Raw genomic sequence first — 26,382 nt, forward strand, 5'->3', positions numbered from 1 at the left:
CTCTTTTGGTTTGAATCCTGTCTAGAATAAGAAGCAGCTTTATGATGACTTTTCAACTGAATGCGAGTTAACTAGTCTCGTACCACAGTGGTAGAATTCTTGCCAGGTAAACTTGGATTTTTCTATCCTGCAAACTAGGAAAACTAACCAAAACATAAGCAATCAACAAACTTAACACATCGGCCTTACAGTCTGGTTGCTTCATCTGCAATTCAAAATCAAATCCAACCCAATATTAACCTTTCTTTAATATTGTTCTCTAGACAATTCAGATCACAATCTAGTGTTTTCTCCTTGAATAGAGCAACATTCACAGATCCACTATTTCTCACGTCTGGTATTATTAGAGAAATGATTTATGAGCTTAATTTCCATAGAAATAGTACAGTATTTTAAGTCTTCCAATTGAAACATTTTCCTTAAACACTGGGTGGAATGATAGCTATGGCAACTCTGCAAATGGAATGCATGACTTATCCATGGGTATGGGGGACATTTGCAAACATACGGTATCCTCAGAAAGTTAAAATGGCTCTGATACCTCAATTTATGAAACTATGAATTACAAAGTTAAAAAAGCAAAAGTGAAGTGCTTCATGACACAAACTTTGAGTTTATGCAAAACAAAATTTTCAAGCAGATTTCATTTTATGACAGAAATGCATATGTGCCACACTGTACTCACAAGATGCATTCTCTGTATGAAAAATGTTTGATAAAATGCAATAAAATACTTAAGTTATTGTATGAATTTGGGATAATATAAACCAGTCAAGACTTCATATACTTAGCATATGCATGCTCCATAATTTTAGCTAACTGTAGATTATCACGAGCAGCAAGGTGGTGCAAGCCACAGAATCAGTTAGCTATACAATGAAGATTTTCAATTAGTAAATGACTAAAATATTTGTCTGAATAATAACATATATTGACATTGGCATCAATACTGTTGTAACTCTTTGTGCAAGTGTCAACATGATTAGTGTTAGATACTAACTTTGGAGGGGAAAAAAAAAAAATCTACAAGATGTATAAATCCCATTATATAAAACTTATATGCATTTCACTTTTAAAATCATGTTTTAATGTTTAAATGTGTACATATAATACAACGTCTATGTTGTCCAACAAATGCACACACATAGAAATTAACCTTATATAAAATTTATTTGTAAATAAAATTACTGTGCTTAGAACTAGCATATGATAATCTTAAGATCTGATTATCATTAATCAAATAATCTTACAATAATAGGAAAATTATTGTCAGTCATCTATTTTTTATTATTAACTTATGAGAAATGAAGTTAAAAAATGATAAGTTATTCAAATACTTCTTTGCAAATCCTTAATTTTAAACAGAAAAATAAAAACTTATCCATAAAAAGTTCCTTAACCCTTTGATGGTTACATTTCTGAACAGTTGTGAACTTATCTAATTAATTCATCTAAATAATTAAAGATAAAATTTATCTAAATAATTAAGATGAATTTTATCTTTAGTTAGTCTTTTAATCTGTTATATTTTAGAAAAAGTTTACATCAATTTCACTGATTTATTAAAACAGGTTTATGGATATTCATTTTTATGAATATCCATAAACAAATTTGAGTGCCTTGTTTGCTACATATATATATGTAGCAAACAAGGCACTCAAATTTGTTTACTTCCTGTATTTAAATTTTTTTTTTTTTTTTTTTTTTTTTTTGTTAACAACAAAATAAGAATAAAATCATGCAAGGAATGTTATTGGCTAATGTTAAAAAACATCTCTAATGGATCTTTGTATGCAACATACTTTAGCATAAAGAAAATAAGTGAAAAAATGTTTCATCTTTAAAGTTTATCACTATACTGATCACAAGCATAGCTGATTTTTTATTTTTTAAATCTCAAATGCTATAGGATAAATAAAGTATTTAATTTTTAAACTTTTGAATAATTTATGTAAAAAAAAAAAAAAACTAGTTACAATATTTATAAGAGCATTTCAAAATTAATTCACAAAATATACAAGTGGGGGGACCCACAAGCTGGAAAGCACAGCTACCCATATAGAGTTCAACCATCAAAGGATTAAGTAACAAAGACAACAGTATAAAACAAGAGGTATCTTGTTTTCACAATAATGCATTATGATTCAAAGCTGAGACTTTACAGATGCCTTTACATGTGAGAAAGTAGCCTCTACACACTAATCAAAATTATACAACAAAGTCATTATCACTTTCATTGACAACACATTCACATATGGACAAGTACCTTTGGAATTACAGTTTCAGAACTGCTTCACTGAACAGAAGAGCATATAACCAAAGACTTGTCTGCGTAGTGACAAAAATGTCAAATCTTCAACTTTGGTTGGCTTTCTACATTTAGAATGTTTCATGTGTGTGTAAGTGTAGTAGATATTACATATGTCTGCTTCCCCCCACTTCGGAAACCCTTGTATAAAAGAGGGCAACAAACAAAACTGCAAAACTGGTTTACATGAAAAGAAAAAAAAAATTACAATATTATTATATACAAGTTCTTCAGCCATCCTCTTTTGGAGGTGTAAACCAACCTACAAAGTAAAAGGAAATTCATTAAAAACAATTTAGAATGATGAAAATTAAACTTTTATCAAATTTAAACATTCATATCAGAAAGTGAACAAATAAATACAATCTGGATCTACAAAGGTAAATAAATGCATTATGTAACAAAACAGACTGATTGTTAGCTTTGTACACGAGATTTATCAACTTCCATTATTTTCTATACACTGCTGAATGCAATAATATTCAAGAATTGCTTTACCAACAAGAGTTCCTAAAATTGTTCTATTCCACAATTATTAATAGCAATAGAAATTGCATTGGAAAAATGTTATAGGTTTTTTCCCATAAATATCTACAGGAAAAGTTTTTTTCAGAATACTGTGATTGATAATGAACTGATGTTAATACAGTAGCCAATTACAAGATACCTCCCTCCTGATTAATTTTTGTTGGTATGTTCTGAAAAATTCAAGCTGTTTTCACTCACTGCAAATGGCATGCATATGCACATATCAATACTTTAAAGGAAATATATTTAACAACCTTAAATCTTTTTCTTTCAAACAGGCAATAATTCTGATTCTGAAATTAGCTATGAATTAATAGCTTCATTAATTGCATTCACTATTCAAGAAAAATCCAATCTTTTCTTATGAAAGTAGAAAGCAGCATACATGCTTCAACATTTTGCATATTTTTATCTTATGGAACACAACTTCAAAATCTTACTTGCTTTTTTAAACAGTTACTTTTGATATAAAGAAATGTTTAATAGCACTTAGGACAATCGAAAACAAATACCGAAAACAGGTCGACACAAGAATAAAATAATTAGGTTACGAATATACCAGATCATCTTCAGCAAAAACTATACAGTAGAAATCTATGATGTTTACTAGAACACACACATGTATAGATAATACTAACTACATTTATTTAGCTAATTTAATTAAGGAATTAGCCCATACAGAACTCATCACACTTAAACTGTGCCAGAACCAGAATGTAATTTTCACCAAAACTAAAGGGTAATGCTACAGTATTACTTGATTACTCTGATGAGTACGATCAATAAATATAGCTCTTATTCAGAGAATGATCTACTTATTTGCTTAACTAAGGCAGATCCCACACAAAAACACTCCAGAAACCATTCAAAATCTTAAATCTTCCTTATAATCTTGGCTTTCCCTAGATTTATAGATTATCTAACCATCTTGCATTATCTTCAATTCTAACTGTTGACTTGCAACTTAAATACAGATTATGTATTGTTCTGTATAATGTTCCATTTACCCCATATAATTGTAGTGCTTTGAAAAGCTTTTCTCTGAGTACCTTGTCATGTGCCTTTTCCAGACATATAAAACTTAAGTACAGATCATTGGAAGTTTTTTCAATTAGTTATACTATAAATTAAAGATACCAAGAAATTATATACTTGGTTGAAAGTTTATTTTTCACTTGGTTAGACTATAATAAATTTAGTTTAATCCTTTATCCAAGTATGAGCAAACAAAGTTTGCGCCTGAAAATATCTTCAGGACTAGGGTAAGGTAGTAAAACACCAGGCAACTCGCACCAAAGGTGAATCAAGCTCTCATCATTCCTTGTCTCAGTATCTCCTATAATGCAAAGCACATCTCCTTGTGGACATGTATACTGCTATGCATTAAGGGAAGGGCCACTACCCAGACCGGTTTCGACCTTTATTGAGGTCTCGTCGGTGGGCGCCAGACCCGGTAGCGGTACCAAGATTGAAGTAATGCATAAGTCATATATATCTCATATACAAATATATTTCACGTGCAAAACATGGTTTTGCTTCCTTGGGTAAAGGATTAAAACATATGGACTATTGTGCTCAGATTTGGTCACCTAGAGGGTTCAAAGACAAATGACCAAAGTGATATCAGGACACTGGAGTGTTGGTTATGAAGAGAGTTTGAGGAAATGTGGATTACAGATGTTGGTTAACAAGAGGAAAAGAGGAGATATGATAGAGACCAAGTTAATTAACACTTTGAGTTCTAGACCTACTGGGACTTAAAGAACCCCATGTACTGGCCATTTTTAGTTCTATTTAAAACCACTGTGCAGCATTTCTATGGAATATCCAAATAATTATTTTTTGTCTTTTAGGAAAGTTAGCATCTTTGACAATTAATTGGAACAAAAATTTTAGTTATAGATGTGGTATGGGCTCCAAAAATGGGTTGCACGAAATCAAGGTTTTTGAAAAAAAAATAATAAAAACTTAATTTTTTCATTAGTTTCTACTTATTTTACTTCTTTAATGTTCAAAATGCAACAAATTCAGCCAAAACATTGCTTAGATATTACATAAATAATAAAAATTATAAATAAAATTTATGTGTTATTATGATGAAAATATTATTTTACATAGGGGTGTACATCACTATAATTATCCACTATTAGCCACAAAAGTCGAGTGATAAATTGAATTAGGCCATTCAGTTTTTGAAATGCCATGACTTCGCTTATGATCGCAAACTACTTGCTGGACAGCCTTGAATTTAGTCACTTCTTGTTTGAAGTTCTGTGTTAGTGTTGCTTGACTCGGAGCTCACATTTGTGGGGAGATCTGCTTCCTCTTGTTCACTATCTGCCCAATCACCTAATTTAGATCCTTCATTATTGAGTATTTCTTGGAGCATTTGTTCTAATTCGCGTTCAGTCAAGAACCGTTTTACTCCCCTGCTTTGGGCACCACTGGGTCCTGGTCTGTCCATGGTGACAGAGAAATTCAAACTGATCTCTCAGATCACAAGAAGAAAGTCATGAATCCCTTATATTGTTTAGATTGGAGCAGCCAGAGTTATGACGGTGCGATGTAATATAAACATGAATACATGCACTCATACGTGATGCAGCCGATGGGCAGGCATTACAATCTACTAATATAAATTCCATTTTTTATTAATAAAAGTTAACCATCCTCATGGATAATGAATTTCAAGCATGTATTATTATTTTCGGAATTTTTAATTTAGCGATGTAAATATACATCGATGGGATTTTCTGGGTTCACGCGCGATCAATGTATATTTACATCTGTTATATCTGTAATTCGTCGGCTGTGTTATTGTTATATCCTTACTTTCATATGATGTTATTTCGTAAGTTGTAAGTTCAATCTTATTATACATTAATTTACTGTCTCTAGAATCTATCCTTTTGCTTACTCAAAATTGTGTACAATCAAAGTCCTATCGGCTACTCTATTGTTATGTTGCTATCCCTCTATATTATCTCATTCTACCTCTATAATAACTCTCCTAATCTATTGTTGTGCTCCTAAAATACTAATTCAGATTTATTTCCTCTTCGGATATTGGCAAAATTTATATTTTGCTGCACCAGCCAATATCCTATAACAGAAGAGACTCTTATTCAGGGAAATAATTCAAAACCTAAAGGATACACTCAATAATTTATCTCACGCTAGCGCTGTGCAGCTTCAGTTAGCAGTCGTAGACCGAATCTCACTTAAACAATTATATCTAAATTCCTTCCCGCCAAAAGGTTCAATTTCATAAGTGGAGGTTTGAATTCGTAATCAGGCATAACTCAGGTATAAGGTACAAAACATGTTTATTGGAAAAACATAAAACATTTACAGTTATGTAAGTTTAAATACTCAATGAATCAAAATTCACTCTAAGTTAAGGGTTATACTAAATCACAATGAATCAGAGCAAGTTAAATCTTTCAATTATGAAAGGATTGGGTTTAAGCAAAATACTACTACTATATAATTCCTTTCACAAGTTACTCACAGAATACTTATTGAACACTTTCATTAATACTCTATCAATGATTACCTTAATTCTAAATTTCATTTAAGCAAGTCTAGCCATTCACAAATCACTGCCTATTTAACAACTCTTCTTTGTTCCACAAGGGCTTAATTGATTCAGTCAAATTCTCACTAAAAGTTTTCTACTAGTGTCCTTTAGTTACAACACACACAAATTTCTTGTTCTTATAAACAAATTTTTAACATAGAACGAAAACTCTTACATTACCGGATCCTTTCAGATTTCATACCGCCATCTCATGTAGGTCTGGATTACCGTACTGCATATTCTTCGGCTGTCTTTGTGCCTGGCGAGGTACTACGCTTTTTCTTCTAATCGTTCCTGACTGTTGCGTGCTGTCTACTGCTCCGCAGGAAACTTTCTCTAATGGGACATTCTGCTAAGGCTCGATTCCACATGGGCTGTCATATCGTGATCAGCTCTGCTTGAAAATCTTCAAGCATTCTCAAGAAAAGAACCTGCCGTCCGTCATTACCGTAGAAGACTCACCGCTCTCTCACCAATCCTCCGACAAACTCCTCCTAAAACTCGAATCCGGCACTCGAAGATCCTCTATTCAATGCGGTTTTCACCCACGAACCCCATCGTTCATGAACCTTGGGTGATCCTACACTCTCGCTAACCTGTCCGGTTATATTATTCTAGGTAGGCGCTCTGACATCATATTTCCGCGTAGGTATAGCCTCCATCGCTACGCTCGACTCGATTATACGTGATTATTCCGGATTACTATTATAAACTTTTTTCAGAATTTCGCAAAGTACTAGACAGCTTACTTGGGAATTACAAATAACCTAGCAATAACTCTCACTATGTCGCACACATGGACTATACATTATTACAAGACATAAAACAACACTTTATAATTATTAGCCGATGTGCAGATATCTCCTTAATAAGTAGTAGTTTGTCATGTTAAATCCTGAATAAAGAATTTACTTGTAAAGCTCTGCATTCAGGATCTAACACATTGATGGGACTCAAAGGGTTAATGGATTCTATCAGATTAATACATTTTTAATTCAAGAGTTCCCTGGAAGTTCTATGAAGAAGTCGTGAAGAAGGGCATAAGGAGAGTTGTTTTGAGTGGAATCGATTGCCTGAGACATGTTGCTGGTTGAGTGAGCTTCCCACGATGAGTCTGTTGACTCCATGGAAGTTACCAAAATAATAAATATATTTATTTAAAATAAGGCTTTTTTTTTTTTTTTTTTTAAAGTTGCTGCTGATTTTTTAAGTCTTTCAAGTTTGTATTTGCTGTCCTGTAGCAGAGCATTTTTTTCCCCCATCATATCAGGTGTTTCTTGCAACTTATCTAAGGTATGGTCTGGTAGATCTGACTAACCAAAGTTGCAGCAAAGATGTATTTATTGTGTTTACCTAGGTGGATGTTAGCAGATCTCCCATTTTGACCACATGATAAGTTGCAAGAAACACCTGATAATTGATGGAAGGAAGTGGACCTTAGGAAAGCAGATAAAGCTTTACATGAAGTTTGAAAGCACTGCAGATATTACATTTCTTTAAAGTTCGGGCTATTTTTTTTCTGAGTCCCAGATTTAGGGAATAGTAATATAGCTAAGCCTAAATGCTGGGAATTGAGCAAAATGGGAGATGAAGGCCTTCATTCAAGCAAGAATAATTTTAGTTATATTCAGTCAGAGCAGCAGAAATCACAGAGCTCATCTCATTTGACAAAACGACTATAGTGTCTAGTAGTATTGGAAAAGGAAACTTGGAGGCCATGGTTTGAGTGACTAAAAGGAAAACTGACATCCACAGTATACTCAGGATTTCCAGTTAAGAAACGGTCAGGGGAGTTGGGAGAATAGTGAGGATTATCTGGCAAGTGAAAAATTTACAGTTTATTATTAACAGCAAATATTTCAACATTTCTTTCAAATGTCAATACAATTTATATATATATAAATTTGTCCTGTGAAGAATGTAAAAGAGAAGCACAAAACCGTACATGGTGGAAGCTCATGGTAGTCAACCTCCTGGAAGGAGATGACATCTGACAAGGATATATTACTATAAAGGTGGACTTTGATAGTGCACTGGCTTTCTTTTCCTTTTCTAAATTGGACAATCCTGCAGGTAGAGATGCTAAAGGAATTTGCTTCATCAACAATCTAATTCAAGTTTTTCCTATACCAACTAGAATACCACACAGGAGGTCGAGAGGATCCAGAGGCGAGTGACCAAGATAGCAGGTCTATGGAATGAACCTTATGAGAATAGGTTGAAGATTTGTGGGTTGCAGAAATTGGTTGATAGATGGAAAAGAGGAGATATGATGGAGACATTCAAACTGCTGAAGGATTTCTATAGGATTAATTCAGAGGACATTTATGAGATCAGGACTGGTGGTGGGAGGACTATTGGACATTAAACGTATAATAGAACCACACTGCAAGACTATTTTTTCATCCATAATCAGTTTAAGTACACTATGGCTATTTCAACAATTTCTTCTCTCAATACTTACACAGCCACTCATCCACATGTAGACTAACATTATAGGAATGCCAAGCAGGATCACTGGCATTTCTATGTCTCATTTTTTTGTTTGGACAATGTTTTCAGATTTTGTACTAAAAGCATTGCTGAAACAATTCTTATGAAACATCCATTCCCAATTCCACTTTAAATTCTCATTCTTTATACTACCGTGATTCTTAAGATGAGTGCCAAGCCTGTCAAGGAGAAGGATTTAAAAAATCAGCCTTCATTTAAGTTTATATCTTCCTTTTGGGATTATAATCAAATTCTCAATAGTTGCAAGCTGGCCAGGTTGGGGAATGAATAGCATATCTTCTCTTCAACAAACAGGATTCGGATTTAAATCTAACTATGGCTATGGATATTTGTGAATGCCTTGGGTGGCAACCAATTTCATTGCCCAGTGTGACACCACCACACAGCTTATTGGAAGGCCTTAAATGGCTTGAAAAAAGTTCAATGTTTGGTCATCACATCCCTCAACCCACCACAGCTGTAATTGTATTTATTAAGTCTACATCTTATTTGCATATACATACAAAAACAACATACATCAAAAACTAATTTTGAGAGGAATAAAAGCAAAGAAACCTGCATCATATCCAAATGGCAGGCATGATTTTCAGTCTCTAGACAAAGCTAATGGCAATAATTTTTGCCACCTTGCTTCTATGTTTCTGATTCATTGTCACTTAATGTAAGAATATCCAAGTCTTGCACTGATAGTTCTCTAGCAGTCTATGTTAAAGATACCAAGAAATTATATACTTTGTTTAATCCTTTACCCAAGAAAACAAAATGTTTTGCATGTTAAATATATTCACATCTGAGCTACTTATAGAGGCTAAAGACTTCACATCACTTGCCTTAGTATGTATCCTATAATGCAAAGTGCACCCTTTTGGAAGTTAAAATGCTATGTATAACGAGAAGAGCCACTACCCAGACTGGCTTCGACCTTTATTGAGGTCTCATCAGTGGAAGCCAGACCCGGTAGCAGTACCAAGGTTGAAGTAATGCAGAAGTCATATATATCTCATATACAAATATATTTCACATGCAAAACATGGTTTTGCTTCCTTGGGTAAAGGATTAAAACTAAGTATATAATTTCTTGGTATCTTTAAACGTATAATAGAACCACTTTCTCTCATCCAGAGATTTTTATTAATAAAGTCTACCACCTTCTGGCTACTTGCATATGAGATATGACTTGTGCATTACTTCAACCTTGGTAATTCGAATGGATCTGGCTCCCACTGATGAGACCTCAATAAAAGTCTAAACTGGTCTGGGTAATGGCCCTTCTCATTATGCATAGCATTTTACATGTCCGAAACGGTGTGCTTTGCATTATGGGATACATACTAAAGCAACTGATGTTAAGTCATTAGCTTCCAGCATTCTAGTTCTAGTCTTCTTATCATTCCAAACATGCATTCAAAGGCTCCTCCCCTTGATTTTTTGCTGAAACAAGATCAGAAGAATGTTCTAAACTGGACATGAAAGTTTCTTGTCCTGATGACATTTCTACAGAGTGAAGTGATATTCTGTGTTATATTTTGTATGCTCTTCATTTACTGTTTTTACATTTCAGATTAGAAATGAATGCATATTCAAGCTACTTCCAGGCAGAGTGACAAAAAAACAGTAATTTATCAAGCAAATTACTGCCTATCTTTCATTTCAGTTTTTCTTAAAGTACTCATTCACACCAGATGAACTCACCACCTCAACAGGCAAACTGCTTTCTAGTCACTGCTCCGTAAGAGAAAAATCTAGCTCATCTCTTCCTAAACTTTGCACTAATTAACACTAATTTACACTAATTCAAACTTTGCACTAACACTAATTAGTGCAAAGTTTGAATTAGTGTAAATTCATATGTCCAAATTTCCTATTCAAATCATTCTGTAAACTGACAAATAATTCCACACATGCCCTGCCAGCTTTAACAAAAAATTTCCGATGATATCTAATTACACCCATTCAGAAGTTTACAGACCATAATCATATCACCCTTCTTTCCCCTGTTAACCAGAGTTTGTAGTTCATATACTCTCAAATGTCCTCATAATCTACATTTCATAATCCTGATATAATCTTTGTAACTCTTCTTTGTACCCTTTCCATAGCTTTATTTCCTCTGAATCTTGGAGAGCAAATCTGCACATAGTATTCCAGGTGCCTTGTAAAGAGGCAAAATGACCTTTTCCTTACACGTCAAGGTTTGTTTCAATATCACAATTATCCTCTCAGTTGCATTTGCAAGTTTTGCTATGTAATCTTTTGAACTTCAAATTAATATCCACCATAAATGCCAAGATCTTTAGCCTCAAATTTTTTTAGCATAATTCCACTAATATATATGCCACTGGAAATCTCAACATGCCAAAATGCATACCTTTGCATCAACATTGAACTAATAGCCATTATCATTTGCCAAAATTTTCAGCCTATTCAAATCATTCTGTAAAATTCTTGATACCAGTAGCATCCCTGATTGCCCTATCTATCTTTGCATCATCAACAAATGATTGAACATCTCCTGTAAGATTCTTCCTAATGCCATTAATGCATAGATTGAACAACATAGGTTCCAGGACCGATCCCTGGAATACTGCAGTGGTCATCTTAAATCTGGCAGCATCGTATACTACTTTCTGATAATGTCCATCAACTACCTGCTTGTCAAGAGTTTATATTCCAATCTCATAATCTTCAGTTTATGCAACCTTTCATGAGGTATTCTATCAAACATCTTAGCAAAGTTCAACAGTATCATAGTGTATCCATTTTCCCTTTATCCAACTAAACTGTAACATTGTTATAAAATATGAGCAAATTGCTAAAACATAACATCCCTTTAAATAAATCCATGCTGTTCCTTGCAGAGTATAGCTTGTCTGTCATTCCATTTCTATATGAGTTCTTACCAGTTCTCTAAAATCTTATTAATACCACCACTTCAGAGATACTAATAGGTCAGTAGTTACAATCAGTTTTTGCACTTCCCTTGTACAAGGAAACTATCATACATTCTTTCCATTTCTGTGGTATCTTTCCTGAGCTGAGAATCAAATTATACAAACATGTCAAGGACCTAACCAGCTCAGCTCAGCTCAACATTCCTCTCACCCTGAACAGTATATGTGCTGATATTCCATCTGTCCTATAACCAAGTAATGTAATGGTTGAACCTCATTCTTATGCACCTCTGGCTCTTCATCCAATGTAGTAGCATGTGCACCATGTTACATACACCTGGTTGATGTATTTTAGCAAAGTGAGCACTTGTTAATTGAACAATCTCATCAGCTTCCCACACTAACCATCTACATTCAGTAAAGTTATTCTTCCACATTCATTTTTCTTATACTTACAGCAAAAGATAAATTTTTTTTTTACCTTCAGCCTGCATAGCCAATTTCTTTTCATATTTCAATTCAGCTTATTGCACAATACTCATAACTTTCCAAGCCTGCACTTTATATAACTCCTCTCACTCTTATTATCACAATATTCTTACACATCGTCTTCTCATGGAGTTCTTGCTTAATAAGATCGAGCATTTTTCGATCCCATGTTATTTGTTCTTTGAACTCTAGGGCTGTATTCAGATACTGACTCATTTAAGCAGTTTTTGATATTCCCAGGCATTGCTGATATCTTTACCATTCAGTAATTGATACCATGGGGCCAAAAGATAGTATTTTTCCAAGTTGGTTATAATTACCAGCTTTGTAGTTCAGCATGTGACTTGTCCTAAGCAGAACATCTATATAATTAGCTACTTTTCAGGAAAGTACAGCATGATCACAGTCACCAACTAGCAGTAAAATAATCATGTTTTTAACCAAGACCCCCCCCCCCCTTCTGATGCTATGATCAAATCTAACACTCTGATCTTGAATACTTTCACATGATGCTTGTCTCACGACTCACAAATTTTTCTTCATTCTTTATGAGATTTCTCTTCTACCCAAGTCACACATAATGATCGCTTGTAGTACCAATCAGAGTAAACTGACAATGCATTTCATTGTCCTCAGCATCTGAACCACCAGGTTTATAGCAACACTTCGCCACATGTTAGACTCCACTTCATACCAGATAGCCTCAAACTCACTGCTACATGGGAGTTAACATTATTGCTTTCAAGCATTTATACCCTAACTGGAGTCAAGTAATCTCACACCATTAGTAGGAATCCTCCCACTTTTATCTGTTCTGTCATTCCTAAATATGCTATACAATACCCTTTACACTCAATGCAAGTTACATCAGACTCCAATAGCTGGAATTCAGTAATCCATAGGCCACAATGTATTTAAACAACAAACTCAGCCAACCTGTTGTTCTCAATGCTGCTGGCATTTCTGTATAGACAGAACAAATTACCATCTGGCTTTTTTCTAATACTTAGATCTACAGCCTGATTGGCCCTGTTGGACAACTTTGTTTGTCCTCCCCTGATACACTTAAAAAGTCTGAACTCAAAGTGTACATTTTCACCTCTTTGACAGATAACCATGTTATTCCTATAATCATGTTTATAATCCAGGCTCCTGATTTATAATCAGGAGCCATGTTTATAATCCAACTACCATCACTCCACACATTCAAAAACCCATATCCACTTCTACATAGCCTGTGCAATGAATCATTTGCTATCATGGTCCTTAACTACGTATTGTTGTATCTTGGTAGCAAACCAATCAATTTTATTTGTACACTTTTGTTTCTTCCAAGAGATCTTTCATATCCTCTCTTATGGTATATTTGTCACTACTTAAATCATTAGTTCCAACAAGAACTACTTTTGCTTTTCTATTACTGTTCTTTTGTCCACAGGAGCTAGGAGTAGTAACTCCATCGACATTGTTCTTACCAAGGTCAGTGCTTTTCGCTGCTTCTTGTTCTAACCGTTTTTCTTATCCTGTAATTTCTTTAAACATTTTTCCACTTTCTTCAATTCTCTGGTCAATTTTCAAATAATTTCTTTTAATCAGGATGTTTCCAATGTCAGATTATCCTCAGTTATGTTATCAGCATCACTGCTTCGACATTTCTACATGATAGGACAAAGGTTTAACTCCTTGGCACCATTTTTAAGACTATTAAAAATTAACATTATTTCTAAAATTATGTTACTAAATGCATTACTACAATAAATACACTAAAAATCTACAATAATATACCATTTTTAAAATACACCAATTAATCTAAGAAAACACTTAATAAATAAATAAAAATCACATGATTCTACGCACACAAGATCACGTTATGTACAAAGGTCTATAAAGCTCTAATCTCATGGTCAGTTTGACTTCTGTAACTGAGATGCCATCTTTCTCTCTAGTTACACATTACATGATGGCAAAATTTTCTTATCCAGTGAGTTTCTTTAAACGTTTTTCCACTTTTTCTAATTCTCTGGTCAATTTTCTAATAATTTCTTTTAATTGGGATATTTCCAACGTCAGATTATCCTCGGTTATGTTATCAGCCGAGAGGTTAGCATGTCCGCTCTCCAACCAACAGGTCATGGGTGGATGTTTGCGATCGTCTTTAGATGGCAGATAAACTTCATCTGGTGTGAGACCACTACCCTGTTTATTGGAGGCCTGAAGTTTCTCGAAAGAGTTCCACACTTGGTCTCTAGAGCAGGTTTTCTGGACTATGTAAAAAAATAAACAGAAAAAATAAATAAAATACATAGCCCACTGATAGTACAAATGTAGTATAAGTTTACAAAAACTTTTCATGGGTGAAAGTCACACACACACAAAACATGATTATCATCTTCAAACTCTTAACTAATGCTGGAGTTCCACTTGGTCCTGTTTTTTCACCTACTGTCTTTCTTCCATATATCAATGACTTTATCTAGTTGACTGCAAATCCGATCCACAATTTGGCAATTATAGTATACTGCACACCTTTCTCATCAGACAAACTTTTCACTACACAACAGAACTTTCAGAATATGAACTTCTCCATATTTAAATTCTGATCTCAAACCATTCTTCAGAGATCTTATGAATGTTAATTTCAATGCTAGCAAGACTCAATCCTGTGTTACTTTCTGTAAATAAAGAATCTCTTTCTCCCAGCTTTCTTCTTGACAATACCCAAATCTCAATAATGTGCTTTCTCTTCTTGGACTAACTCTAACCTCCCATCTTTCTTGGCATAGATTATAAACACTGTCTACTCAGCATCCAATAAATTAGGTTCTCTTTTGCACCACTGGAGAACTATTAACTCTAAAAATCTCAAATCTGTCCAACTACTGAATACTGCTCTCACACCTGGGATATCCCTAAGAGCTCCCTAAAAATCCTTGACTTAATACAGAAGATTGCAGTCAGGTTTGTTAATGCTCTTTCACAAAAGACATTCAGCTTCTGCTGCTTGCATTTATAAATATCCATAGTTAGTGTTCATGAGAACTGGGATAAGCAACTGCCTTACTCTCTCTCATCTAAATCTATTAACATATTGAAACAATTGTACACTTCAAAATTATACTACAAACTTGGAGAACAAATTTTTCTTTTCATTAATTCATTTATTCTCTTGCAATCTTGAAAGTCTTCGCACTTACACATTTCTTAGAGTATAATCTGCAGTTCCTCAAATCCAATGTTTACAAGTTTCTTCTTTCTCATTCTACTCATCCATAAAACTCCCATTCTTTCATAGTTACATTACACAGTGATCAGCATTTATTATAATAATAATTTCAGTAATGTAAAACAAAACAATTACCCACACGCTATGTTACAATACACACAGCACAGTAAACTAACACTAATTTGGTCAGGTCAATTTAATGCTCCTAGCCTGACCTCTAGTGTAAAAAAAAACTTGGCAAAGATGATTTATTAGTCAAGTTGGAAGTTTCCACCCTTTTCACAAACATTTCAGCCAATTACAATTCTTCTCTTGCAGATGAAATTTCAGCTATATAATACATCTTGGTCCATGTACTACATTCTAGTTATGTTGTGTGGCAAAATAATTTTTACTTACAAATAAAGAAAGCACAGCCATGGGGTCACACCACTATCCTCTTCTATTGCTTTTATATGGAATCATTTGAGCAACATGCTCTAGGTTCCACTCGTTTAAAATCTACAGTTTGGCTTAGATATGGTTGAAGATGTTTTTGTTATCTAGCCATACCGTCATCTGACCAAACAACACACACAAATGACCACATTGAAAAATAAAAACTCGCTTCCTTCTCTGGATACACTCATCACATGTCTTCCCTCAGAGTATCTTTCACTGTCTTATCATGAGCTCATACAATTCACATATACACACTCTTATTACCACTCTTAACAAAAAATTTTGAATCATTAATACCTTCAAAAACAGAGCAATGGCAATTTGATTTAATGAGCATGTTCTTAAGCAAGAATTACAAATTATTAGCAATATGCTCATAAACAATGGCTACAACCAAAATACCACCAATAAAATTCTTCACAAAACTACACCTATATTACAGTAAAACCACAGCCATTCCGTACATTAAAGGGCTAACAGATAAAATAAAAAGAATTTATTTTATAGAATTCCCTCCCCTGCCCAACTCAAATCCTGGTGTATACTGAATCCAGTGTACCTGTAACTTACCTTAGATTGGTGAAACCAGACACATGATTCCAATCCATAAAAACATAAATGGCACATTAAATTTAACCATTTTGGTAAATTAGGCTCCTCTGATCATGCTTGACACTCTACACCAGGTGTCGGCAACTGGCGGCCTGCATGCAGCCCATAATAGGTTGACCATACGTACATGGCATTTGGCCCGTATGTTGAATTATTTAAATAATGCATTTCATAATATGAATAATAGATTAAAAATAATTTTATACCTATACTTCGTGATATTGATGCAACTTGATGCGGGTTAACTGCGTAAGTCATCATGAGTGGGGATAACAAAAGCGACTTCATCTGACGACAACCAAGATTTTGGCGCACTTTTGCAGTCGTGCTCCTGGTCCGTCTTTTAATATATTTCAATGACATCAACTAGTATTTTCAGAGGATATATATTTGTTAAAAATAATTTCAAAACTGGGTTCAAGAAAATGTAAAATTGCAGATGTAGGAAAAAGGTTTAATGATGAATGGAACAGCAAGTACTTCTTTATTGAAAATGGGGGTATTCTCTTTCTATCTATGAAAGATGTCAACATTGTGATACAACTTGTGATACAGTGTTTCAGACGCAACGGTCTGAAACACTGCCAATTTCAAGAATTCTTGATAGAAATAGAATCAGAGTGTAAGGACATTATCTATTACTCAGCTGTTAGATGGTTAAGTAGAGGTGCTGTGCTAAAATCAATTTTTAATTTACATGAAGGAATAGATATTTTCACGAGGGAACATGAAAATACTGCTCACAACTATCGGATAAAAAATGGATTATGTCTCTCTTGCATTTACGGTAGATATTACAACGTACCTTAATGAATTTAATGTGAACCTGTAGGGCCAAGGTAAATTACTAGTCTAACTGTTTTCTGACATAAAAGCTTTTAAAGGGCAAACTACGTCTGGTGAAGAAACATATGATGGAAGAAAATCTACATCATTATATATGTTGCAAATCTGCAACATATATAATTGGATGGTAAACACAAAAGGAAACTTTTATTGGTATTATTGAAGATTTACAATTTTCAACAAGATTTGTGGATTTTCATAAAAATAGCATCGAAATGCAACTATTTTTGAACCCATTTAATGTCGACATTGAAGACGTACAAAACCAACTACAGATAGAAGTTTTGGAACAGAACGAAACATTAAAGAATGCATTTTCGCTAGAAAATGTTGAAAAATTTTATCGATGCTTAGCAAAAAATTTGCAGGATTAATCAGTTTCGCAAAGAAGATGGTCACATTTGGAAGCACACACATTTGTGAACAAGCATTTTCTACCATGAATTTTAGAAAAAGTAAATTTTCTTCGACTGACTGATGAATATTTGCATGCTTTGATTCGAATTTGCTAAGGGAAAACAATTACAAAAGGCACATCAAGCAGGGAGATATCGTGATGCATAATCTATATTACTTCATTTTTATGTGGTAATAATTTTCGATAAGTTTCATTTTCATACGTGTTTCATATTTCGTACTTTAAATATTTCTGTTTTTTAAGATTGATGTATTAAAAATTGATAAATGGAGTATTTTTTTCACTCACTATTTTCTCTTAATTAAACGCTTGCAGCCAGATTATTAAAAATAAAAGTTGAATGTGGCCCGCGAGTCTGATAAGGTTGCCGACCCTTGCTCTATACCAAACTGATTGGAAAGAAACCTTACATCATACAAAAACTTTTTATGAATGCAAATTTAAGGAAGCACCTGTGAAATTTAATTTAGCCCATATAACTCGAGACTCTCGCTTCTGGACTAAGCAAAAATTTCAGCTTATTTCATGTACCGCCACAATTAATCAAATAATGTTTGTTTTATATCTGTTAGTAATCTCTAGCCAAACAGATAACAGGAGTCTAGCTTTGAAGGTTTTTTTTTTCCACCAGAGGTCAGGTTAGTAGCATTAACAGTTGACCAAATTAGTGTTACGTGAGAGTACTGTATGTATTGTAACATAGCATGTCTCTTTGTATACATATGTATACTCCAGATAATGACCTTGAGATGAAGGTCGAAACATTGGGTACTTATTTTGGTTTATATTAAATCGAATTTAACACCATAGTTTTCTCATAAACAGTGATTACCATGAATAAACTCCCATATTTCAAAGAATAAGAATACAAAGTTCATAAGTAGATACAGAAAGCTGCATGACATAAGACTCCTTCCATTTGCGTGTAGGAATAATCTGATATCAGGATAGCATTTCAATGTTCAATTTGTATGTGAGGTCAGATATGTAACTCATGTAGCAATAGAATTAAATATCTCTTGAAATTTAATTCAACAGATATTTGTATTACTTACAGTATGGTACAGTGCTATATTTTACTCTGGAATAAAAAAAATAAAAACTTACATAAAATACATATATCAATGGGAAGTTTGAAGTTGTATATTTGCAAAAATATACAACTTCATAAATGTTTGATGTTTAGAGACTAAAATACATATAATTCAGTGGCATGATGATGATGCATATATTTAACATATGAGTATTAAATATGATATATAATTACATAACAATCCATGGCTATAAGTAACTGAATGTGAGTGTGCTTAGGTGTTTGATGGTTTGACTTTTACATTGATTGAAATTAATGGCAGCATACCATGCACATTTGTTCTAGAGAACAAATAAGATCTATAGTATACTTACAAGAATTGGTGAGAAGAGATTTAAAGGATTTGGAGAGAGTTAGAATAATCCTAATATCTTACAGGCAAATGAACAATTTGTGTAAGATCATTAATGTTAACAGTATCTCCATATCTCTACCTGCTAGATCATCGCAGATAGATATGCCTGATGGTGTTTTGAACATTAAAATCTTCAAAGAAGATGGCTGCTACTTGGAAAGTTAGATTGGAAAATATTTAAAGTTTGAAATCACTGGTGGCATTAAGAGAGTGAAATACAGGCAGAAAATGAATCTGATGAATCAGGCAAAGGCATTTTTATCCAAAAAGAATAGAGTAGCTCCTGTGTATAGAATGAAGTGTAATGATGGCTGGTTCACTGCCATATTAAACAAATCCCTGCCTCCATTCTTTGTTTTTGTTAGGACAAACAATGAAAAGTCAACTACTGGATATCAGCACCAGCAAAACTGAAGATAGTCTGCATCAATTTAGAAGCAACAATGACAAAGAAGCAGAACTACCAAAAGAATCTGAGAAATCTGTCAACATAACTAATTTAAAGACAAACAAGTAAGATACTGATATACAATAACTATGAAATGTTACAAGGTATGCAGGAATTGGAAATAAATTATCACCATTCTGTTTTAAGTAGGATCAAACTGAATAGCATATTAAAAAGAAAATTATATATATATATTTTACCTTGGGTATACTATATGTTAAAGATACCAAGCAATTTTATAAACTTGGTTTTAATCCTTTTTTCCAAGTAAGCAAACAAGTAGGTAAGTTTGCACCCGAAGTATTTTCAGGTCTGAGGTAACTTGTGGAGTAAGCTCTGATCACTTTCCTATCTCCCATAATGCAAAGCACACCTTCTTGCGGACATGTATGATGCTATGAATTAAGGGAAGGGCCACTACCCAGACCGGTTTCGACCTTTACTGAGGTCTCATCAGTTTGTTTTCTTGGGAAAAAGGAATAAACTAAGTTTATAAAATTGCTTGGTATTTTTAACGTATAGTATACCCAAGGTAAAAAACTTTCTGCATCTTTCTGTCATCCTGAGATTTTTATCTAATAAGGTCAAAGTACCTTGTGACAACTTGTATAGGTAAAATTTATAAATTCTATATTACTTCAACCTTGGCATCTCAGGGTCTGGCTCCCACTGATGAGACCTCAAAAGGTCGAAACCGGTCTGGCCCTTCCCTTAATGCATAGCATCATACATGTCTGCAAGGAGATGTACTTTGCATTATGGGAGATAGGAAAGTGATCAGAGATTACTCCACCTTTACCACAAGTTGCCTCAGACCTGAAAATACTTCAGGGTGCAAACTTGACTTATCTACTTGTTTGCTTACTTGGGAAAAATGATTAAAACCAAATTTATAAAATTGCTTGGTATCTTTAACACATTATTATTATTTGACACCTCCAGGGAGTCCAAAGACTTATCGAGAGAGAGAGTGTGTGCCAACAGCATCGAATGATTGACCCCCTTCCAACTACCAACAACTAACCGCACTCAAACTTGCTTAACTTTTTGCGTGAGCCATTAGTAGCAGAGGCTCTACCAATCGACCAACCTTTGCTGGCTATATATATGTTTACCAGAGAAAAAATGAGTTTGAAAGAAACTAAACCTTGGAGACTCAGTGCCAAATATGTTGACACCGTTAATCATTCAGCCAGGGAAGTATGCACTTCAGATTTTTCTATCCTTACAACTTTAACTTAATGGTTGTCATACCAAAAGTTCCTACAAGTAAGGCAGCAGGTATTCTAAAAGAATACAGAGTAAAATGTAAGAAAACTGCCCATAAAAATAGCTAAAAGTCATGGAAAGACTGACAAGAATACAGAAGATAAATATTACAGTATTTAATTACCTTTTAAAGAAAGTTAAATGACAAGTAGTGAAGCGAGAAAACAGTGGTAGAAAAAGCCACCAGATAACATGAAATGTGAAAAGGCAGCTAGAGTTGTGATATTCAGACATGCTCAAATATGGAGATTTAAAACTGACAGTTGTTATATTGCATACAAAGCTTCATCAAAAGGAAGAATTCCAGAAAATCAGAGCAGACTCTCTCATAGTATCCATCTATATAAAGGGAAAATAAAATTGAGTGTCAGAGTTATAAATGAATTTCCTTACTAAGTGTTCCCAGTAAGATTATTTATGCAAGCATACTTAGGAAGAGGATAAACTGTGAGAGAGAAACTTGAAGAAAGAAGCTGGATTTGGGACAAAAGTTTCCAAAAAAATTTTTTTTCAACTTTAAGATATACATGAGAAATTATGGGAATGTAACAAGAATATATATAAGTTTTGCAGAGCTGGGAAAGTCATATGATAAGGCCATAAGAAAAGCAATTCAAATTGCTAAAATTATATGGCTTGAATGGAAAATTACATACAGCAATATACAGTCTACACTTAAGTTATGAAGCAATTAAAATTGAAGGAGGCATAGGAAGATGATCTTATGTAAAATGAGATGTAAGATAAGGACACAAACTACTACAACTTATTCACTTTATCTATATGAATCACATTATGAAGGAAAGTGATATTAAACCAGATATCAAAACTGGATATTCAACTTGATTCTTAAACTTTATGCAAATGATGTAATACTAAATAAAGAGAAAATTTAAAAAAATACACATTGAAGGAGAACCTCTTTCTAGTCACAATTCATAATTTGAGTCAGTATGAACAGATCAATCTTGTCTTCCTGTGGTGTGGCCTGTTTATGCTAAAGGGGCTCTAGTGACAGCGAGTATTCCCATTGCAACAGGATACCTTCCTAGTTGGAGTAAATGCCAACTAGTCGCAGGGTGGCAGTTGACTTTCATCGCCTAGTGAAATACCACCACCTTGCTTCTTGGTGACCTCAAGTGATTAATGCCATATTTCATTCCTTGAACAAGGGCTCCGGTCACCCCCCCCCCCAAAAAAAATACTCACTTACAGCATGTAATATCCTTTGAGAGCATGCCCAAAATATTGCAGGGATCCAGTACTTCACCTGACCATAGCAATTGAAAAGAAAAACTTTTCACTTTAAAACTTTCTTACACTGAATTTCATATCAAAAAGAAGAAGATGTAAGAAAGTTTAAAATAAATAAAAGTTGAGGAGCTCTCAGATGTACACTGCAGACTAAAATACACAAACATTATTCAAGAAAAATTGCAGGTTTGAGAACAGCAACCAAACATTGAATGATTCAGCCAGAGAGGCATGTGGTGAGGTTGTCTGCAAGGACAGAAAAATCAGAACTCCACAGTGGGCACAGGAAGTTAAGAGGCAGTGAAGGAAAAGAGAGCATATCAAAAGTTCCTGGCAAATGAGTCAGCTTGTGCTCTTAGAAACTACAGAGACAAATGTAAGAAAGCTAAACACTGTGTAAAACTAGCTAAACAAAAGTCTAGGAAAGACTTATGGAGGAAAGAGTGCTATAAAAAGAATTAGATGATAAAGGTGACATGAAAACTGGAGAAAGATATCCTTGATGTATGGAGTAATTATTTCAAAAAATTGCTAAACGAAACAATCAGTGAGAACAAAGTAGTTAAAAACACTCGACAGGCATGCAATTAAGAACACATATCCATACTTTAAGTGGAAAAGGCCATCAAAAGCTGAAATGTGGAAAGGCAGCAGGAGTTAGATGTTATTCGACAAGAAATGCTTAAGTATAGAGGCATAAAAGGCTTATGGTGGCCCATATATAAAAAGGGAAATAAAACCGAATGTGAGAATTATAGAGGTATTTCCCTACTGAGTGTTCTTGGTATGATTTATGCAAGTATACTTGAGAAACAGTTGAGAAGGATTGTGGAAGGGAAGCTTGGTGAAGAACAAGCTGGATTCAGGCCAAATAGAGGCTGTCAGGATCAGATTTTCACTTTACGAAAATAGTTGAGAAATCATGGAAATATAACAAAGATCTGCATTTAAGTTTTATTGATCTGGAAAAGGCATATAACAAGGTGTCAAGAGAGAAGCTATTCAAAATTCTACAGTTGTATCGTGTCAATGGGGCACTGTAACAAGCAATAGTTAGTTGTAAGTCAGCAGTTAGAATTGAGAGAAGTACAGGAAAATGGTTTAATGTTAAAATCTGGTGTCAGACAAGGATGTATATTATCCCCTCTGTTATTCATTATCTATATAGATCACATTATGAAGAAAAGTGGTATTAAACCTGATATGAAATTGGAGATGTTAATCTCAGCTCTTTACTTTATGCAGATGATGCACAAATTAAGACTTTTAAATAAAATCAGTACAAGTCTGCAATGTTCCTTAACTAAATTGAATAACTGTTGTAATAAGTTTGGTGTGAAAATCAGTAATAACAATACATAGACAATGAAAATAGGCAGACACATTGAAAATATCAACTGCATTGTGAATGGAGAACCTATAGAACAAGTAAAATATTTCAGCTACTTAGTAATGATTTTTACCGAAGATGGTAAATTAAATATGGAAAGAGACAACAGAATCAACAAAGCTGGTATAGTAGTGTTAAAATAGTCATAATTTAAAATTTTGAATATTTTTACAAATTGTTTATGTTAGTACATTATTAGTTTTAGTTTCATAACACACATTGTCGGCACTTGCGATGTGCACGTTATTGATGTTATTTTGTCAAAATGAAATGTGAAGCATTTAAAAAAAAAAAAAATGTATGTACTTACTGGATTTGGATAGTTGTGTTACTTCCAGAAATTTCATTGTGGTTTAAAATTATTAAGTGCTGTGTTTTGTAAAGACATTCTCATAATGTTAATGACATGTCAGCCATTATACATAACTTCTTGCTTGCCCCACTTTCGTGGAGTATGCATGCTCACCGAGGAGTTTGATGGATGATTGACAGCTGACAGGGAGAGCATTCAGTATCGAGGTAATGGAAACAACAAGAGAGCGTTCAGTATCGAAGTAATGGAGGAAAATCAAGAGAGCGCTAATAGAAGTTTAAGAACGCAGGCCAGCAAAATTTTGTTCTTAGGAAATTAAGTTTTTATGTGACAGTCGGAGAAACATTAATAGAAGGTTCCGAAAAAGGAATCATAGAATTGCAAGCCTTTAAAGTGGAGGAGTTAAGACTATAAATAAAACAAAATGCAATTGATGTTCTATAGGAATGTTCGAGGAAACGCTGATTGAAAATTTCATCTGTTTTAAGGATACTGATCGATCTGTTATTTCTACTGGAAAAGGAGACTGAATTTAGCAACTTATGAAACTCATTTTTCGACCATTCTTCAAAACACACTGTCACTGTTGGCACTATAGCTCTGCTTCTAATGAAACAAATGTCATAAACAGTTGAATGAAGGGTTGCTGCTTTCGACAACATAAAAAGATACAACAGGTGGCGCCACCAGTTTCCTCTATTTTCTAAAAGTTCAGTTTCTTTTTGGACAGCGGGTGTATATCATTTTGTATTTATTGCTTAGAAAGATTTCACCAGTTTGTCTTTTTTTTTTTTTTCCCCCCCAGTTACCCCTATTATGTCAATCTGGTACTTATTCAATTCTTCTGCTAGTTCCATTTCTTTGCCATTCAGGTTTCTGATGTTGATAGTATCGATCTTGAACTCTGGTGATGTTAAGTTGGGGTGTGTTTCAAGATTTGTTCTAGTAGGTGACTTTTTGCTGTTTGCCCTGGTTCCCTGACAAAAACAATGGGGGCCTTATTTAACCAGGCAGTACCCCAGCCAGCATAAAATTCTGTCATGTTGTACCATCATTTTATTTGTGGTTTAAGCCAATAAGAATCCAATTTGGTTGGCTAAATCCCAAATTGCCAGCCCATCCTCATTCATTCCATGTCCAGGAAGATACTTAACAGGGTGCACCATGAGAAGGCTAGGATTAGACATTAGGTCAGAAGCCCAGGTTGGTTCTCTGCATTCTTTTAAAGGCTATGTGGAGGTCTCCTCTCAGTTAAACAGTTTTAATCCTTAAGCACTCCACATTGTGTTGGATGCATTGTGCCTCTTCTACAGATATTTCCATGGCCACTGTTCTACAGAACTAGCATCCATTATATCTTCCATTTCTGCCAGATCTACAGAAACTCAAGAAACAGCTACTCAACATTCCTTTACACAGCCTCCCCTGTGAAGCATTTCCAGAAGACTACAATCCTCAACAGTTCAGGGAGAATAACAATAGATTACTGTACTGCTGACCCTGCCCATACACATGGCATTTGTTTCAGCCTTTTATGTGCAGGAGAAATAAATAAATAAATAAATATATATATATATATATATATATATATATATAAATAAAGATCTATTATCTCTTTAAAAACATTCAACAAAAGATGAACTTGCCACATTTACTGGCAACCCAGCCACACACATGCCATGAAAAGTGCACAAACTAATAACTTACATAAATTAAGGAATTTGCAAGTAAATTATTCATTATATAAATTTCATGCTAATGAAAAAAACTTTATTGGCATAAAATTGCACCCATGTTTGATAGGCCCCTTCAGTATGAGATGAACAGAATCACATGTATATATTACAAAAACAACAATGTGACAGTAATGTTTTAGTCATGGTCAATGACTTAAAAAAAAAGTAACTGACCTTCTTTTTACAGCATCTATTTGCAGTTTTGTTCTATTCATTTCATAATGAAGATTCTATGAAACACTAGCGAAAATTTTATGCTAGTAAATAGTTAATATTAGATACTTTACATAAAAAAATATTACAGGCTCATATATTCCTATTCTCAAGCAGATGTGCAATTGGAAGAACCTGGAGCTCACATCTTTCTTAACAATAGTTTCCATGGTGGAGTCAGTTCTTTCCCACTTGCTACAAGCTGCAAAAATCCTACATCTATAAGCTTCTCTGTTTTTATCTCTTCTCATCCATCTGCTACTCAAATTTGAAGACGATATTCGCTCAGCCTGCCTTGTACACAATTCCTTAGCCAGATATCCTGTTAGCCTCTGCTCAATCCTTTCAATTCTCATCTCCTCTAAACCCAGGTGTCAAGATGCAGTCTTATCAAAGCCTTGTAAAGTAGAAGAATACTTTCCTTATTCCTGTAGTAGTCCATGTGAAGTCTAATATCAACC

The 26,382-nt window shown here is 34.0% G+C and overlaps 1 protein-coding gene across 1 annotated transcript in view; it reads right to left on the reverse strand.

Moving 5' to 3' along the window:
• Nucleotides 1–1,666: 1,666 nt before the first annotated feature.
• The window catches only part of LOC150107699 (ubiquitin-conjugating enzyme E2 Q1), a 201,965-nt gene continuing 177,249 nt past the window's right edge, over nt 1,667–26,382 (reverse strand). Inside the window, exon 10 of the mRNA XM_090392011.1 lies at nt 1,667–2,570. Coding sequence (XP_090248137.1) covers nt 2,539–2,570 — 32 coding nt within the window. The 3' untranslated portion in view covers nt 1,667–2,538. The remainder of the gene's footprint in view (nt 2,571–26,382) is intronic.

This window comes from Typopeltis vanoorti, chromosome 4 (genome assembly GCF_054136105.1).
Source record: "Typopeltis vanoorti isolate ZY-2024b chromosome 4, IOZ_Tvanoo_1.0, whole genome shotgun sequence".
Lineage (NCBI taxonomy): Eukaryota > Metazoa > Arthropoda > Arachnida > Uropygi > Thelyphonidae > Typopeltis > Typopeltis vanoorti.